The sequence below is a fragment of the Cyclopterus lumpus genome, chromosome 5 (genome assembly GCF_009769545.1).
Source record: "Cyclopterus lumpus isolate fCycLum1 chromosome 5, fCycLum1.pri, whole genome shotgun sequence".
Lineage (NCBI taxonomy): Eukaryota > Metazoa > Chordata > Actinopteri > Perciformes > Cyclopteridae > Cyclopterus > Cyclopterus lumpus.
The window spans coordinates 18,848,453-18,861,085 of NC_046970.1; the positions used below are offsets into that span (position 1 = coordinate 18,848,453).

At 40.4% G+C, this 12,633-nt stretch overlaps 1 protein-coding gene across 6 annotated transcripts in view; it reads left to right on the forward strand.

The window, feature by feature from the left end:
* LOC117730571 (R3H domain-containing protein 2) overlaps positions 1 to 12,633 on the forward strand; it is a 51,197-nt gene that overhangs the window by 13,150 nt on the left and 25,414 nt on the right. For 3 of the 6 annotated variants that reach the window (XM_034532351.1, XM_034532352.1, XM_034532354.1), the window contains exons 3-8: positions 8,410 to 8,568; positions 9,386 to 9,544; positions 9,699 to 9,920; positions 10,724 to 10,765; positions 11,992 to 12,078; positions 12,263 to 12,386. In XM_034532351.1, the coding sequence (XP_034388242.1) occupies positions 9,762 to 9,920; positions 10,724 to 10,765; positions 11,992 to 12,078; positions 12,263 to 12,386 (412 nt within the window). In that variant the 5' untranslated portion in view covers positions 8,410 to 8,568; positions 9,386 to 9,544; positions 9,699 to 9,761. Of the gene's footprint in view, positions 1 to 8,409; positions 8,569 to 9,385; positions 9,545 to 9,698; positions 9,921 to 10,723; positions 10,766 to 11,991; positions 12,079 to 12,241; positions 12,387 to 12,633 lie in introns of all 6 variants that reach the window. The other 3 variants (XM_034532349.1, XM_034532353.1, XM_034532350.1) reach the window with 1 other exon arrangement.

The window sequence follows — 12,633 nt, forward strand, 5'->3', positions numbered from 1 at the left end:
AAGTCAGTTAATGTCAATTTAATCAGATTAGATGGAGATGACATTTATTTCAACATCAACAGAGTTACTGTACAGGAGATGGTGTAATTATCATAGATTATGCTGTTGCCCTTGCTCCGTAAATGTTAAGAGTTATAATGATTGCAAAGTGAAAAGTTGAATAGTGTATGCATAGAAACCCTTAGGTGTGTGTAATAACACCTGAGTCCACTGACCCAGCCCTCTAAAGACGAGATACTGCATCAGTCCGTTCCTCAAGTGCTGTTGTCATGTCATTATTATTTTTCTTTTGCCCCCAATAGGTCATCAATTTGACTATGCCACAGCATCTGTGTCAATCGTGGGAATTGATTTAGCCTGTATTGATCAGTACTGAAGACTGGGAAATTCACAACAGTGTCCAAGTGTGGCTAATAATTGTGTTAGCACATCGTTGAGATTTAGATTTCCGCTATAACAGCATGCTTATGAGTTTCCAAACGTTATGAATTTATCTAATTGGGTCAGGACAGGGAAGATAATAGGCTTGAAGTGTTCCTTACATTCTTCTGTTTTCAAAATGCTTTGTTTTGCAAGACACAGTGCAAGTCAATACGACCTCCATTAACGGTTAGCTCTTTCATAAGTAGGACAGTGCAAGGGAGAGACCCCGCAGTTGGCAGAAGAGCGGGTCACTGATTATTATATGCCCAGTATGCATGGAAATGAATTACAATATAATACGTATCTGACAATGTTTTAAGGTTCTTCCTCCACAGTTTATTTTGGATTTGCAATTGTGACAGATTGTTCTTGTGTTGATGCTTGCGTTGCATGTTTGTGTGTTCCAACATAAGACTATCGTATATAAGTAATCCCAAGTGGAATTTTGTTGAGCTTTATTTGTGTGATGTTGTGTTAGGATGTGATGTATTCAATTACAGTGAGCAGGAAGTTTGCTGTAACAACTTGTGTGCAGTGTTTAAAGGATCAGACATACTGCTTTCAAACTTGCCAGAAGCTCCAGTTACTTCTCTTATCTTATCTGAGTCCTTTTAGCTCCTTTCTGTGTTTGTTCACAAACTCAGGATAATGGCAAAATATCTGTTCAGGTCTTTACATTTTCTTTTGTGTTACGTTGTAAAAAAAACACAGAAAGACAAGACTCGCCATATTTGAGACACCTTTAGTAAACTCTCTTTTAATCTTTCTACAGCTTTTACGCATTGGTGGTACATAACCTGTTTCATTTGCAATGATTGAAATAATGTATTATTCATCTATTTTAGTTATGATGCTGCTCCTACACATGCTGTTTTCTTTCCAGACAGAGCCATCTCTTTAAGTTTGCAAAAACTGTGTTTTATATGCTGTATTGCAAATGGAAGCTATGCCAAACTGGTACTATGTCAGTAAATGGATTTGCTATTTGCTTATACAAGGATAAAAATACCTATCAAATAAGAGTGCTGCATTTCATCTGTTTCTTTCTTCTTGTAGACTCAAGTTATCAGTGCTCTTATTGCTGCATTGAAAAGGTTGAAAGCAGTCAGTCACATGTGCAGCATTATTTATCTTTTAACTTGCGGTCAACCAAAAATGTTTGGACTGTATTTGAGCATGTATCACTGCTTCTGGGAGACTTCACCTCTCAGCATGCACTGTGATTTCTTAGCATCTTCAGCTGTAAAGCTACAGTCTATTATTATTATTATTATTATTATTAGTACTCAACCGTTAAAGACTGGTGTCCTGTGGTTTACCGCCCCACAGCAGCTAGCTTTGGCCTACTTCCATCTTCTGGAGGTCTGTTCTTGTGTCTATGAGCTCAGTCTGTTTAGTTCAAGGTTCAGTTTCACCAGACCTGATAGTTAGTCACTGCTCTCTTCAGGACAGAGTGGAGCGGAATTGTCTGCAGTCAGCGTGTGAGGGGAGTCACACAGCCAATCTGCACATTTTAAATAACTGTGTGCGAATGACGATCACTATGTAAGCCCCATTAAGTCTGTGTGCCTGTCTGTACATCTGCAAGCCTTTGTTTGGTTGCATGTGTGTATTTTTGTTATGTATGTGCGATCGAGCTGTGTTGTTCATGCTATAAGTATCCCACGGGCTGCTGTGTGTTTTGTATGTTGTCTGTGTGCTGTTTTATTTGTGTTTACACTGTGATAAATACACCGGGCCTTGTAATTGGGGAAAGGAGGGGGTTTGTGAGAGAGAAAGCGAGAGAGAAATATGGGGGTGTTGAGGGATATGGCTGCTTTTCTCTTGGTGACAGAGCCTGTTGCCATGGAGCTGGTCCTCCCATTGGTGGAAGTCTGGTCCAATCACTTAACAGCACAGATTGTTTCATCATTGAGAAGTTTTTCTCCTCTTCCTGTCTCACTAGCCACCCCTTGCTCCTCCATCTTTTTTTCTCTCCTCTCTCTCTTGCTCCCATTATCTTCTACTTCTCCCTCCTCTTTCTCACAGTAAAAGATGTTGATGAATTACATAAGGTTTATAATGAGTGTAAGCTGCCACCCAATTTCAATTTGACTCGTTTTACATTAGCAGCTCAAGTTGAGGAGAATCTTTCACAAATCTCCTCAGGACAAGATTGCTCCACAATCCCAAATTGTATTATCTATGTATTAATTGGAGAGATGAGAAACTTTTAAAAATCCTATATAATGCTGGCCAGAAGGTTTAAAGACCAATCAAAAGGACTGCACATATTTTGGATGGGCAGACCTTTTTATTAGCAGCTGATGGTTCAGTATTTCAGTGTTTTATGTTTTTAGTCAGTCCTTAATAGTCTAGAAATTGATTTGATGCTCAGTTTGTTGACATTCAGCACAAAGCTAGAAACAGTTTCAGCCCTGGAGCATAGTTTTTTTTTGTTCTCAAGTAATAAATATGTTGCAGAGCACAATTTAATTTGTGAGAGAGAGAGAGAGAGAGAGAGAGAGAGAGAGAGAGAGAGAGGTTGCTTCCGCCACAATAACAACATTGACTGCCACATATTGTTTGTCCATTATTAATATTTAAAACATATATTTCATAGTTTTAGGGAAAAAATCGTATTCATCAAATTCTGCTGCTTCTTTTACAATATCCCAAAGTGCACCAACATTTGATGACAGGATGTTAAGTTGGGACTTGTTTTGTTCCTAATAACTCACATGCTGTTTGTGATATGTTTTCCCAGATATTAATTTATTCTTCCACACAGTTGACATTTTCTGTTATGAAAAGATCGATCTCTTAAATTACTTTCACAGTCTTAACTAGTTTATTAAACAGATTTTGTGCTTCGTCAGACTTATCCTGTTGGTTTACTGTTATTAATGCACTCCTGCCCAAACATCCTGTTGTAACAGGAAATGCATCATCAACGTAATGACGAGCATTTCCAGATGTTAGCTGCAAACTTTCATCCGATCTTTAGATCATAGAATAAAGAACAGGGGTATTCTGAAATTAAAGTTTTATAGTTGGAGAAAACAAATATTTCATGGTTTACTTTTCTTATTTCGCATTTTCCTTGGTTCATAATTTCCTACATTAATCAGTATGCTTATTTTATAGTTGTAATTTCCTTTAACTTTGGCCAATGTGGAATTCCATATTTCTCTCCTTCACCCACATACCAGAACTTTACTTTTCTTCGTCATTAAAGCATACAAGATCAGGATTCCTCTCTCTCCACTGGTAGTCAGTCGCTCATTATGCAGAATGGAGATTGTCGTTCTCTTGGCCAACACCTCTTTCTTTCCATCACCCACTTTCTCCTTGTGTTTGTATCCTTCTGTATGTATCCCCACATGCAGCAGAGGAACTATACATAGGTTTTAACTAGTGAGAGCAACAGAGAGAGGGAGACTTTGAGAGAGCTACAGAAAGGTAGGTAGGTAACAAGGGAGGGAAGGAGGGAGAGAATGAGTCATAGCTCGTCCCATAGGACTGAGTGGGTTGGCTGAGTGGAGGAGGATAGCGTCAGCAGTAGGCCTGACAATTTAAGAAGACACATTAAAAGAGGAAGAAAGAGAGAGACAGAGAGCTAACACTTAAAAGTGGGTGGATGGAGAGAAATATTGATGGGAGGGGCGGAAGGCAGGAAGGGGTATCCTCATAGCGCTGGGAGAGAAACGAGATTGGGGATGGCAGGGAGAAGGACAGAGAGAGATGTAGATATAAATCCTGTCTTTTGATGCATTTCACCATTCTTACCCCCTTATTTGTGTTTTGTGAAATGTTATTCTGCCTTCAGGATGTTTTATTCCTCCATATCTTTGCTGATGTTGTCAGCAAGTTTCACAGGTCTGTTCTAATCCATACTGTCACCCGTATCACATTTTATGTGGATTATGACATTATTATTATTATTATATGTACAGTATTTTGGACTGTATGTGTGTATCAGCCAGTGATGCATCTGTCCATATTTGCATTGTGTGAAGCACAGACCGTTTTAGTTTGAATTTACCTGGACCTCTAAGGTCCAGAGTGCTCTGCCAACCCCTTCGTTCCATCCCTGTGTGAGATTGTGCAGCCGACGCAAAGGGGAATCCTCTCTGACACAAACACCAATACGCGTACTCGAGCACTGCTGATATATAATATGGGCAGGCACTGCTTGCACAAACTCTGCCACACACACACACACACACACACACACAGAGAGAGAGCTTCCACTCTGTGAAGACACAACTTGCTGCCTTTTATGAAATAAGTTCTCTGACGTCAAACGGGCGAAGTGCGCGGCTCAATTCAGAGGAGTTGAATTGTGTCGAACTGCCTGTGTATGTCCCTCCCACTGCTGTCTGTGGGTTTGTACATGCTTGCTCACTGCTGTTTGCAGCAATCTGCGCTTCCATTCACCTTAATCTTTCATTCAGCCTCTGCAGAGAAAATGGAGAGGCATGTGTACTGCGTAATATTTCTCCATTCTGAAATTCCAAATAATGCAATGAATGAATAAAAGAAATAACTGATACTAATAGCAGCTCGCAATAATTAGCCACACACAATTTCAGGAATATACAGCATATTCTGTTCACTTGCACTCTGGCTATCATTAATGAGAAATAATCAGAGAAAGACAGAAGAGGTGGCTACTGTAGATTCACACTGTCTGCACTGTACTGTTCTGTAGGGAGATTTTTGTCGTCCCTTACATTGAGCCAGTTAAAATTGATGATGATTAATCAATTACATGATTAATCAAGAAATTTAGAATAGAAGCCCATTCATTATAAGTTCCATGAGTCCACATTTTTATTGTGGATGTTGTTAGTGCTCTTGTGCAGCAGCTGACTTTTGGCTTTTGCATGATGTCTGTCAGTGAACCATATATTATGTATCTGTTAAGTTAAACTATTAAAAGACTGTGTATAAGCTGTCTGCTCTTACCAGCTACCGTGCAGTAGAATTCCTCTTATTCCTCTGGCTTGCCCTCCTGTTAACTATTGCTGAGACCCTGACCCAGCTTGACCTGGAGCAGCTAAATTTGACTGCACATAATATGTAGTCTGCTGTCTGAGACAGTGATATACATTTGTAAACATAAACACAAACCAATGACCAGGCATATAAGTGCTCCCTGTCTCTTTCATTGCCTCACACTGTCTCGCTCCATTGGCTGTCTTTAGTGTGGTAACCTGACACAGGGGGCAGGGCAGTGTACGACCAGTGTGTCTCAGCTGGTTGGCTGTCATAAGGAGGGCCCATGTTTGAGGCCGCAATGTTTGATAATGCGTGGGAATTGGCACAGAGTGACCTGCACTGCAGTATGACAGCTGATGAGGATCATGGTGATGTTTGGTGGATGGGAGGTATGTCCATATATATATATATATATATATATATATATATATATATATATATATATGACTGGTGTAAATAGCAGAATAGCTGCTGTTTGACTACTTAATTCAAAGGAAACTTTGCAGATAACCGTCTCTGTGACACTGCAGCACAAGCCACATTTTCCTTTCATTTCCCTCGTCCTCTTCGTCATCTAACAGATGATGGCAGGTGTGTGGAGCATAGACTATATATAAGAAGTTGACGTTGCTGTCCTGACGTCCCTTATTGGTCTGTGGACATTTTGTCCGTCACCATCTTAGATTCTTTTGCAAACAGTCAATGTACATTTTACATTACATGGTAGCCACCCCCTAAAGAATATCCTGCTTTACTGACTATTTATCCTGAATGGGACCATACTTTTACTAAATGAACATCATGCTGTATTGAAGACTTGAAACTAGCGATCATGTTTACAATGTTAACTGAGGTAATACATTGGTGAGAAGTAGGGTCATTTTCTCATAGACTTCCATAGAATCTGACATTTCGCAACGAGAGGAGTATGAAGGAGAGAATGCAAGTTTGAGCCACTTCCACATTGGCTTTATTCTTCAGAACTGGAGATTGCCAACAGTTCTCTGTGGGAATCGGCTGCACGGCAACATGTCTGCTGCCTCGTGTGATGATGCTGACAGGTTGGCTGAGAGATGCCTACATCAGACTGACTGACACACTGACTAAACTGGTACACAACAGGCAGTGCTGCTGCTGGTCGAGTCTTCAATGTGCAGCCTGTATTACATTTATTTAAATTTTCAGGCCAGGTTGATAACGCAACAATAAATGTTTTTTATCAGTACGGCGGTAGGGCAAATAATGTTACGAACACGGTTAGACGATTTCCAGCTGCAATGGCATATGGTCGCTCACTTTTTCTTTCCATCCTGACCTGTTCTCTCATTAGCCCTCGCAGTCTGTGCACACTACAATCCACATATTTATTTTTAATATCAATCTTCTCCCTGCTCTTCTCACTGGTACTCGCCCAACACAAATGGCAGCAGTTGAGAATGACGTTACCATCTCCTTAGCAACACTGTGGGCTGGTTTGTGTGTGTAGATGGAAGCAGGGGGGTGGGGTGGGGTTTGTTGAGGAGAGCGCTGAGGAAACATAAGAGAAGCATGGGTGGAGGAGGAGAGAAGAGAGATCAGGTAAAGCTGGTTTATTCAGCACCCCTTTTCTGGCTCTGATTCACAATTTGTCCTGCAGCCCCTCCCTGTTTTTACTATGCTATGCTATTGGTCCGCTCAGCCTCGAGATTGACACTTGAGATGGATGAATATCTAATCTAGAACCATTCATTTTTGTTGATGCAAGAATAGACTGTATCTGTGTGTGTGTGTGAGAGAGAGCGAGCAAAGGAAGGATATTATTTCAAAGAGACTGTCAGGCATTTTTATCTGTCTACAGTAGATCGTGTGGCTGTATTCTATGCTGTTGTGTGGCATGCTTATATAAGCAGAGTGGGGTTGGGGCATGTGGGTGTCCTGGTCAGTGATGTGGTGTAATGCTGCTGATGCTGCTGCTGATGACGCCTTTGCTGTTGCAGTGCCTGGGTCTCCCCACACTGGGAATCCCTGCCTAGTTTGTTCACTCATCTCATCTATCCTGCAGCACAGCAGTACAGGCAGGGACATGCATGAATGGCACTCAGATGGGCCAGATGGATAGTTATTAATCTTTGTCTGTATTTGTGCATGAGTATTGCTTAAGAGAAAAGAACATCAGAGTTACTGCTTTATAGTCAGAATCCCCCCCCCAAGCTGTTTGCAGTTCTGTGTCATGTTTTTTTCATGCTGGGAAAATGGGTTTAATTATGTAAATTAGAGGAAGTAAGTGAGGGCAATAAAGAATACTAGTCATGAATCATGATAAGGATAGGATTATTGCAGCAATAATAATCGTTTTGTTCTTGAAGCTTAAGGAGGTGGTACTTGATTCTAAATGTGTTTTGTGATTGGTGGAAGTTTAGTTAAAATGAGTCTTCTGCGAGAAGATGTCTTGAGGGTTTAAATGGGACAATTCAAGGTAATATGTTGTATGTTAAACTAAACACTCTCTGTGTGTGTGTGTGTGTGTGTGTGTGTGTGTGTGTGTGTGTGTGTGTCGACTCGCTGTCAGAGAGAAGCGAGAGGGAGAGTGCAGCTGGTACTGGTGTATCAATTGACGAGCATTGAAATGGTTCCAAATATTCACAATCGATGGACCGAAAAATCTATATTTCTGACAACACTATTGTATTGTGAACTGCCAATATGACAGTTTACTTAATAGTTCAATCATTCTTTGTGGAAAGACGATACTCTTCACTACAATTGGTCGAGGTTTTGCTGCTAGTTTAAAATTTGATTGGAAAAACCTTTTTTTATAACTTTTTCTTTCTCAGAAAAAACATTTCCCATTCATAAAGAGTGTTGCCCACGCTATAGAAATCTGCAGCACTGTGTGCAAGTGGGCTGTGAGCTCTCAGCTGCTTTGTTCCCCTCCCTTCTAGAATCAGCAGCAGCAGCGATGAGTCACTCAGTGTGTGAAACATGACGTCATTCGTGTCTTCCTTTCCTGTTCTTGGTGTCAAGGGCTCCTGACTGGAGGACAGACCATGCTGCTGCACTGAGCCGGAGGGAGAGACGAGAGCGAGGCCCCAGAGGACCGCTGAGGTGGTTGCTGGCCTGTTGGTGTGCCCCTCCCCCTTATCTGGCTGGCTAGCTGCTGCCTCTTCAGTTCACCTGATTGCTGTAAATATTGCTGCCTTTTTTTGTTGAGCATGTTGATACTCCTGTAACATTGTGTCTTTCTAATAAGTGTGAAAGTACTGAAATGATCTTAACTGATTCTTGTGAATGAAATAGAAAACTTCTTGCTTACGCTAAAACACCTTGACATGTAAGTGAAGAAAGTAAAAGTGATAAGACGATATTGTTGGGCGTGCCTTTTATGCTTCTGAGCCGGAGGCAGCCGTGGCCAGAGGCATTGTTTTCTGGTTGTCCGTCCATTCTTGTGAACGTCACAGCTCGCCTTTGCTTAAAATTTGGCATACGCTTCCACCTGCACTCAAGGATGAAGTTATCAGATTTTGAGTTGTCAAGGTTGCTATGACCCCATGTCCATCCCATTGTAGTGAGTGTGATATCTCAGGAATGCCTTGAGCGAACATACAAACGCAAGACGGTAACTCTAGTTTCCATTCAGGTCCTCATTCAGTTCACATTTCTTTACTGACACCAACCTGCTGTTAATCCTGCAGTTTTCTTTCCTCAGTCAGAGTTGAGTTGTCTCTAGGGAAGTGTAAGCAGTATAGATGTCATGTTGGTAGAGACATGGAATTATATTTACATTATAAATATGATGCGTTCTTTACCGTTTATAAATTAAGATGTTCATAATTTATATTAATAACCAACAATGTAGTTTCTGTGTCTGTAGTTTTTCTCCCTAAATTGACGCAACCTATTCTGAACATGTAATGAACCAAACCAGTTGAAGATTTTTATAATTATGCTGTGGAGACCAGTCATTTAACAGTTTTCTCTCATCTGTATTGTTTTCTCCCAGCCCCACACCGAAGGTTAAGGTGTGCTATGGACTGCGCTTCGCCCCCTGCTGCAGCCCACACCAGTATACTACCTTAGTGGGTTCCCCTCATCTTCCTGTGTGTGGTTCCCATACAGACTCACTGTACAGAGTCTAGCAAAGATCTGGTACCACCTACAGGTAGATAGTATAGTAGTACACTCTCAGACAAATACTGTATGCAGCTACTCTTTCTCGCTGTTTTCTCTTTGGTCATTCCTTTTTTACAGCCCTTTGGTGTTTAATCATGTCAGAGCCTTGAATTCACCTCTCTTTCGTGCCTCTTTTCTGTCAGCCACTCCTGGGTTCTCCACCCAACCCCTCCCCAACTCCCACCCTCTCCCCCTCTCCTAAGAAGATGTCAGTGAGCCTGACAACAGACATCCAGCAGGAGGGAGAGAGTGGGCCACACATTGAGCCCTGCAGTCAAGGCAAGACCTCCCCTCAACCACAGTGCACCAAGGAAGGGACAGGAGAGGGCCTGGAGCCTGAGGATAGCTCCCCACAGGATGCACAGGTGGGAGGAAGTGACAATATACAGTAAATGTGCTAGTAGGAACTATTTATTACCATTACCATTATTATGTGAATTACAATGATGGATTTGTTTAATAATTTAATAGAACCAAACTAAAGGCAGGGAATTAGAGTGTGTTTACATGCTCTGCAATAACCTGGATACAGGAAAACTAGCATTTGTATTTAGCTGGTCCATAACAATGCATCCCTCCTATCAGCCATATTTTGAAGTGATATTTTTTAGTCTGTTTTAGACAGGAAAGCCTTATACAAACTTGAAATGCACACAATTTGTTCTTGCATATTTCACAGAACCATTTTGGTAGAAAATGTATTTTTAGACTTGTTTTAGCCACACTTCTAGAGAAATCTCTGTCAGTGCATAGCACAGCCGTTGCAATGATACTGTCACTGCTGAAAATCTATCCAATGCACATGCGTCTTTTAGAAGCTTTGTTACAAACCCATTAAGGCATAAACATGGTCAAGAAAGAAGGTTTCTCTCACAGAAATATATCTATATTGCAGGTTCTGTAAATGCAAAACAGAGACTTGGCATTAAAAGGTTTATGCATTTCACTCCTATTCTATACAACTAGTCACTGATCTGAGCAAACTCAAATAAACTTATTATGAAACTAGAACAGTGCCTTCAGTCATACATGCATACATACATACGTACGTGTGGTAAACTCAAATAACTACATATTGTGCTAGTAGCAGTCTCTTTAATCGAGTCATTATATCACATATTTATTTTAGCCCTGCTAAGATTAGTAAAATAACACATTTCTCTTTCAGAAACGAGCTCCTAATCACAGCCATGGCAGGAAAAGGGCCAAGGTGAGTAATTTGGTTTCCCCATTACGAAACCAGATATTTTTTATAAAATTCACCCAAATAACTTTGTAATCCTTCTCTTGTAAATAACCCCAATGCTGGCTTGTTGTATAAAATGACCTTCCATTATTAACGTACTAATCCTCTCAACTACAGTGGACCACCTTCTTCCTATCATCGGCTTAAAATCTAAAATCCCATGAGGGTTAAAAGTAGGTCTGGTAAAGTGACCTCACCCACGTAACACTGTTGATATAGTCTATAATATAATTACTAGATGTTAGTTATCTAAAGAAATCTTATCAATTGATTCCCAAATTGGTTGAGTTGTGTGTGCAACAGACAGAGGTGTGCAGTGGAGCAGTGCAGTGGAGCAGCTGTTGAAAGTCATACTGTTGGCCTTATCTCCTGAGCGCTTACCTTTAGCAAGCAGCATTCAGATACAGCGTGAAGTTGATTTATGTCTTGACCTCTTGACTGGTGTTGCAGTCTGTGTCTTTCGGAACATAAACGGTCAATGGAAGAAATCTGTGACCGACTGTATAGACATTGGCCGTGAACTCCAGTTGCCCTGGTCTGTGTATGTTCAGTGATACACTGCTTCACCCCGCTTTGTCCCGCGTAGCTTAGATATGAGACAAAATCTTTCCAAAGCAAATTTGAAGGATGCTGCGGTTCAGCTGCATTATACAATGTGAAGAGATGCTAAGAGGTGTTATGAATGCAATATAATCATATATTTAATTCACACTTATAGGTAGGTACAGACCACGAACCCTGTATAATTACATCATAAGCATCTGCTCATTGATCATGATCTGAAGTTATTGTCACTTAAATTAAGAAAATCCTTACAATTGCGTTCTTAAACCGTGTGTGTATATATATATATATATATATATATATATATATATATATATTTTTTTTTTTAAACCAATAATACAAAAAGTGAAAAGGTGCATTGTGATAATACTCTTTGTGGTGCATGTACCCTGTAGTTTAGTTGATTTCATCATTTATAATTTTGTTCTACTTCAAGTTACGTTGGTGCTCAATCAGCAGCTACCCATTCTCAATTTCATATTACAAGCAGTAGTTGAGCTGTTCTTGTTGTTCGAGGACCTTGTTTACTGTAGGCGACAATGAATAATGTCATATTATAGCAGAACACTTCCCTAAAAACAAACTTAATTAGCCTTACAGGTAATATATGTGTGATTTTGTTTCAGTCTAATGCCAAACTGAAGCTGGTACGGAGTCTGGCAGTGTGTGAGGAGTCCTCTGGTCCGTTTTCCAATGATGGAACTCCAGAATCGGTACGGTTCCTGCTTCTAACCCCTAACCCCTCACACTAACCTCTTTACCCACCCTGTGGTCAGCCTAGACTGTTGTTGTATGCAACTACAGTTTGTGTAGGATTAACAGTGCTTAATTGACTAACAAAATTAGAATTCAAAATGTAACCATCTTTTCTCATAGCAATGGAATGTGGTTTTCCAGGATATCATCCAGCTTCACATCAGCTGTCCATCAGACAAGGAAGAGGAGAAGTCCTCGAAGGACGAGTACGAAAATGAAGAGAAGGAGAAGAAGGACAAGGCTCCGCGAAAGATGTTGTCACGTGGTAAGATGCCACTTCGGAAGTTAAATCCATTTTGTAGCCTGTTTTGGCGCCATGCTTTTATTTCTACACAAGACAAGATTGAAAGCTCTGTCAAGTATGTGATAAGGAGTTGAGCTATTTTTAAAACGTTTTCTTTATGTCATTCTTTATAATCAAATACAATGACATGCAAAATAACATTGTCAGTTAAAATATTCAACATAAGTCTTTTAAAACATTTGTTCTCGTGTCTGTTACATAGTTACTT